The sequence below is a fragment of the Channa argus genome, chromosome 12, assembly GCF_033026475.1.
Source record: "Channa argus isolate prfri chromosome 12, Channa argus male v1.0, whole genome shotgun sequence".
Classification (NCBI taxonomy): domain Eukaryota; kingdom Metazoa; phylum Chordata; class Actinopteri; order Anabantiformes; family Channidae; genus Channa; species Channa argus.
Window position 1 is genome coordinate 20,953,899 of NC_090208.1, and position 6,102 is coordinate 20,960,000.

The 6,102-nt window shown below is 41.7% G+C and overlaps 1 protein-coding gene across 4 annotated transcripts in view; it reads left to right on the top strand.

The window, feature by feature from the left end:
• The window catches only part of plcb3 (phospholipase C, beta 3 (phosphatidylinositol-specific)), a 47,370-nt gene that overhangs the window by 37,611 nt on the left and 3,657 nt on the right, over positions 1-6,102 (top strand). For all 4 annotated transcript variants that reach the window (XM_067525451.1, XM_067525453.1, XM_067525452.1 and 1 more), the window contains 17 exons: positions 7-103; positions 276-360; positions 658-782; positions 1,130-1,284; positions 1,376-1,537; positions 1,627-1,726; positions 1,895-1,999; positions 2,284-2,378; positions 2,533-2,677; positions 3,373-3,414; positions 3,547-3,656; positions 3,804-3,913; positions 4,270-4,429; positions 4,678-4,754; positions 4,879-4,968; positions 5,071-5,128; positions 5,351-5,437. In XM_067525451.1, the coding sequence (XP_067381552.1) occupies positions 7-103; positions 276-360; positions 658-782; positions 1,130-1,284; positions 1,376-1,537; positions 1,627-1,726; positions 1,895-1,999; positions 2,284-2,378; positions 2,533-2,677; positions 3,373-3,414; positions 3,547-3,656; positions 3,804-3,913; positions 4,270-4,429; positions 4,678-4,754; positions 4,879-4,968; positions 5,071-5,128; positions 5,351-5,437 (1,803 nt within the window). The remainder of the gene's footprint in view (positions 1-6; positions 104-275; positions 361-657; positions 783-1,129; positions 1,285-1,375; positions 1,538-1,626; positions 1,727-1,894; positions 2,000-2,283; positions 2,379-2,532; positions 2,678-3,372; positions 3,415-3,546; positions 3,657-3,803; positions 3,914-4,269; positions 4,430-4,677; positions 4,755-4,878; positions 4,969-5,070; positions 5,129-5,350; positions 5,438-6,102) is intronic.

Here is a 6,102-nt window from a genome sequence, read left to right on the forward strand (position 1 = left end):
CTGTAGGGTACAGCCAGCATTGAGGTGAACGCCACAGAGGAGATGTCAACTCTCGTTAACTACATCGAACCTGTCAAATTCAAGAGCTTCGAGGTGGCCACCAGTAAGTGTCCGTATGTGCGTGAGACAAAGAGAGAGAGACTAAGACAGGAAGATTTCTCTGTGTACAAAATAGAAAAGTTGTATTTGAGGATGGACCAGCACATTTCATCACTGTACCTTATTGACTATTGCTTGCTTTTTTTGTCATTTTCTTCATTTATTATTTTTGCAAGAGAGGAGGAAGTTCTTTGAGATGTCGTCTTTTGTGGAAACCAAAGGCATGGACACCCTGAAGAGTTCCCCTATTGAGTTTGTTGAGTATCCTTGGAGGCTTGTCATTTCTTAAAAACATGAGCTACTTCTAAGGAACCCAATTCATGTCTATGTGCATAATTTAGGTTTTTTTTCACATGCCTGCTCAGTGCTTGGAGCCTTCATTATGATGCACACTCGTGACTAAGAAATAGTCTTCATAGCTGAAAAAAAAAGGAGCAAAAAGTCTTTTTCCTCATGTTCACTAGAACTTACAAACATGGGAAGAATAGTCTGAGCACTGATCCGTCACCATACTGTATATGTATATGATCTCATTAATCCTTAACAGCACTCGTCCAGGTACAATAAGAACCAGCTGAGCCGAATCTACCCTAAAGGCACGAGGGTGGACAGCTCCAATTACATGCCGCAGCTCTTTTGGAACGTCGGCTGCCAGATGGTGGCGCTTAACTTTCAGACTCTTGGTAAGTCCCATTAATTGGAGTCTCAAAGAGCAACTAGATTAGCACAAAGGTTAGTCCTTCAGTACACATAGTACTATAATGTCTGTCAACATATTTTGAGTTAGACTGTATTTTTATACACTGCTCATTTATATTTTCACTTTCTCATGCTCATGTAACATGAATATTGACTTTACCAAACATGGTTTTAAAGTATACTTAAAAGTTTGGCTTTTTAAGTATGCTGTGGATACTATAGGAGCCGCCCATGCCTTATAAATCATTTAGGAGTCCAAGTTTCCTCTATTTCTCTAAATCCTTTATTCCCTCATCCTCTTATATCTTACTTACTTTCACCCTCCCTTCAGACCTCCCCATGCAGCTGAACATGGGGGTGTTTGAGTACAATGGCTGCAGCGGCTACCTCCTGAAACCTGAGTTCATGAGAAGGTCGGACAAACACTTTGATCCTTTTTCAGAAAACATAGTAGATGGGATTGTTGCTAACACTGTCAAAATTAGGGTAAGGACGAGCTCGATGTTTGTCATTGTGAGTAAATATGACACTTTTTGAGAGCGGTTGTGATGAACCACAACAATGTCACATCCATCAGGTAGTCTCGGGGCAGTTCCTGTCAGATAAGAAGGTAGGCGTGTATGTGGAAGTGGACATATTTGGCATTCCAGCTGATACAAAGAGGAAGTACAGAACCAAAACGTCCAATGGGAATTCACTGGACCCTGTGTGGGATGATGAACCGTTTGTCTTCAATAAGGTAACTCATCATCTTCTCTTATGTGTTCATCCTGCAATATGAAGACAGATGGAAACTCCTCTCTGCCATTAACATGCTTCTTTCTCTAGATCATCCTCCCTACACTGGCCTCTCTGAGGATAGCTGTGTTTGAAGAAAACAGCAAATTTATTGGACACCGGATCCTTCCTGTGTCAGCCATTAGACCTGGTTAGTATACACACACAGACACACACAGATGGATGAATCCTACTTGTGATTTGCTGCATGTCTGCACTCAGTGGGACCCTCCAATAATTTACACACAAATTTATCTTTGCGGCAAAGCAAATAATCATTTACTTGTTTGCTACTTTTTTCTTCCATCCTTTCTTCTAGGCTACCACTACATCAACTTGAAGAATGAGCTAAACCAACCCCTCTTCCTACCATCCCTGCTGGTTTACACTGAGGCTCAGGACTACATCCCTAATGAACACCAGGGTAAGAACACAATACTAATAACAGCCCCTTGTGACTCTTTAGCCAGACAGTACTAACTCTAAATTTAACTTAATTGTTTGACAAAGACCTTGTGGGGTCACCACAGTGGAACGTGTTCGACAGTTTGCAAGGTTCAATTTGTGGCTATAATGCATGAACTGCAGTTCACTTTCACTTTGCATGTATATGTACAGAATATATCTATGAACATGTGTAAATCAGTGGCATTATGGTACTCTTTGTTTAGTGTTTTTTGGTTATGCTTGTATTGCTTGAATTCTCAGAGTACGCAGAGGCTCTGACCAACCCCATCAAGCACATCAGTCAGCTGGACAAAAGAGCGACACAGTTGGCCGTTCTTATTGAGGACAGCAGTGAGGTGAGATGGGTGTGTGTGTTAAATGATAACAAACTAAAAAGGAAAAAAAGTGTGTGTGTGTGTGTGTGGGAGACCCAACTCAACGCAGCGCCTAATATTTTTATATTTTGACTGTATTCAGGTAGTTCACTGTGTGTCTCTTGCTTCTGTCCAGCCTATCCCCAGCCAGCCCAAAGAGCGAGAGACCAAGAAAGACAATGAAGTCATTCCGGGTGGTCGCCTTCCCTCGCCTTTTAACACACAGCCTCCCTGCACACTGGAGGAAGCCCCCGACAACATCATCAAATTACCTACACCTGGTAGAGACACACACAAACAATACATACACAGATGCAAATTTCTTTATGTCTGCATGTGTGTACTGTACAAGTCTCTGATCTAGACTTAACCTGACATGTTAAATTAAAAGAAACACTGCTGGTACATTATTATTATTGTTTATTATTATCCTTTCGAGTTGGCTATTTAGTGTAGCCGGCTCATCTTGGCGATATAATTAAGGATACTAAGGATGTCAAGAATATATAAAACAAAGTTACACTAATGTAAGATTACAGATGAAATGCGTTGGAACACTACCAATGACAGAACACAATACACCTAGCTTGGGTTAGCAGTATGAAGGCTAATTTTCGTTGTGTGTTTCAGGCTGTCGCTCATGTCTAACTAATATCACATGACATTTTATTCTATTTTTCAAAACCAACAAATGTCCTTTTCACATAAATTTAAACCGAGGTCTTGACAAAATTAAGATCACAAGGTAGTTTTCATGTTGTGGTGGGCAGGTGTGGAACTGATCCTTGTACACTGCAGCATTAAAACCAGCAGATGGTATTAATGTTGTGGCTGATCAGTTTATATGTTTACATTAATGCTGTCCACACACTGAGTTTTCTGCTGTTTGTGTCTGGTTCATTTTTCCATTATTTGTTTCACACATACTGTCTGTCTGCTTCCCTCTTACTGTGTGTGCGTGCACGTGTGTGTGTAGTACAAAATCTGAAGGAGGACCTCATAGCCACTGTTCTGGGAGGTAAGGTCATCCCCTTACATGCATCAGCTCACATTAGTTCTTTGCTAATTAAAATTTTTTTTTTAGTTGGACAAACTGGAACTGGCTAGTTGTCAGCAGGATTAATGTTGTCCATCTCTTTCTGTCTTTCAGAGGTCCAGGTCCACACTATAGAGGAGCTGAAGCAGCAGAATAGTTATGTGAAACTTATAAAGAAACAGAAGAAAGAAATCAAAGAGCTGCGTAAGAAACACCTCAAGAAGGTACACACACAGATGTATACATACATACAGTTGTATCAGTTCTGCAGTTCTGCACACTCGTCTTTGCTGGCAGTAGGCACAGAAATATTACTTCCCTTTGCTTTTTTGCTGCAAAACAAATTGTTTTTTGCACTTGTGTATGTGCAGATATGGAATCTGAGTAAGGAGCAAAAGAATCGGAATAGCCAGGTTCAATCTGACACCCAGAGGAGACGCAGTCAGATGGAGAAACATCTCAAACGTAGCATCAAGAAAAAGTAAGGATGGATGCATATAAGGAGAGATGAATGAAAAGACAGAGGGGAAAAGGAAAACATTTAATATCTGCATAAAATCTGCATATAATGGTGATAAATGGCAGTGGGTGTGTTTGTGAATGGTGTAGTTAGAGCCAGTGAAGACATGAGTCGAAGTAGAAGAAAAAGCATATGACAGAGCTGCTGCAGGTGACTGCACCTGAGCTCATTATCTCTCTCTCTCTCTCTCTCTCTCTCTCTCTCTCTCTCTCTCTCTCTCTCTCTCTCTCTCTCTCTCTCTCTCTCTCTCTCTCTCTCTCTCTCTCTCTCTCTCTCTCTCTCTCTCTCTCTCTCTCTCTATTTGTGTGTTTGTTCAGTGAGCCCCAGGAGGGGGTGCAGCGTGAGCTGACCGCACTGAACCAGGAGATTGAGAAGCAGAATGTCCAGCTGAGGGAATGGCAGATGCAGGAACTGTTGAAATATCGGCAAGAGCTTCACTTACTGGAGCGAGAGAAGCAAAAAGCACACCTGCAAGAGGTAACACACACACACACACCTGTGTACCATATGAGAACTGTCAACGGTCATACCCCTCTGTGGATGCTTATGCATATTCTAGGTGACACACTCTGAACACTTGTTTTCTCCTATGAATTCTTCAATATATACACACACCCGCTCACAGAGTTCACCAATAATTGACCTGTGAGATACTTTGTAGCGGTTCAACACACTTGCACAGTGATTCACTGACAGCTCATTGTCTGCTGGGGTGTTTTTTTTAGGCCTTTGAGAAGTTAAAGGAGACTGCCCATGAATGCCAATCAACTCAGCTGAAGAAGCTGAAGGAGCTGTGTGAGAAGTAAGTGCAGTTGTTTCACCTTGCATGGCCACATTTAAAAAAGGTGGGACCAACAATCTAGCTTTCGTCCCTTTTCACAATAATGTTTCTTTGTTTTATCAACATTCCCCTTTCTCTCCTGCAGGGAGAAGAAAGAGCTCCAGAAGATCCTGGACAGGAAGCGCCAAAACAGCATCAGTGAAGCCAAGAGCCGTGACAAAGACAAGGCTGAATCGTAATAAACCTTTATTATTTCAGAGCAGAAGCTGAGATGATTTGATTTCCCCACCTTTAGTGTTTTGTTGCTTTCTAATACAAACTTTCGGTCTCTTCATAGGGAGCTGAATGATATCAACAGGAAACATATTCAAGATTCTGTCACCTCTATCCGTGGGGTAAGAAGCCTCTCTGGTACACACACATTCTCTTCACCACCAGTCCTTGAGAATATTTATGTACTTGACGGTATAATTTTTGCTGTTGTCACCAACTCAACTCCACTCTTCATCTTTTCCCCTCATGCCTCATTTCTCCTCTTTTTTTCCCCTGTAACTCTTCTTTGCATGCTCTTCAATTAAATCCTTCTCCCGTTTTCTGCTTTCTGCTTCGCACCTAAGCTGGAGTTGGCACAGAGCAGAAGACAAGACAAAGTGACACTGAGGCAACGAGAGGTTTTGCAACACATAAAAGATGAACTTCCACTGGTGAGCAAAAACACACTCTGAACATCTGTCTTTCAACCCAGTAATTTTTGTACCTGAGGAACACTATCTCATGCTCTCTGCCCCACAAACAGCTAATCCAGACATCTCACTCCTCCTGGAAGTTCCCTGAGTCCCTTGCATTTTAATAGCACCTCCCTGATGTCTGCAAATGATAAGCTGCCTCCTGTAAATCTGATATTTTCTCTGTTTACAGTGGGGCCTATCATTGTCCTTGTGCATGTGTTTTACATTAAGAAAATAAGACTGTGTATTGGCTCAAAGAGTAGCCTCAGCCTCTCAGCAGCTCGTAACTCAGTTAAACTGCAGCTAAATCTAAATAGCTTACCAGCAGTTGCCATCTCCACTCTAGATCTCTACCTCTCAGATTTAAAATGTGGGAGCTGGGTGATGTATCAAATGTATTTAAATATTTATTCTTGAACCGTGTGAAAATCAGATACCAAAGAAAGGTAGTAATAGTCATGCAACCTCAGTGATGGCAGACGTCCCACCCTCTCTCCCTCTCAGGGGCCTCTGTGTGTGGACTTAACGATAAGAAAGTAACATTGTGTATGGCCATTTTCTGCAGCATTAGCCACTAGTCCTGGTAGAATTAAACATATTTAATACTCGAGGAAAAGTGCATGTATTTGCCTAAAGAAATA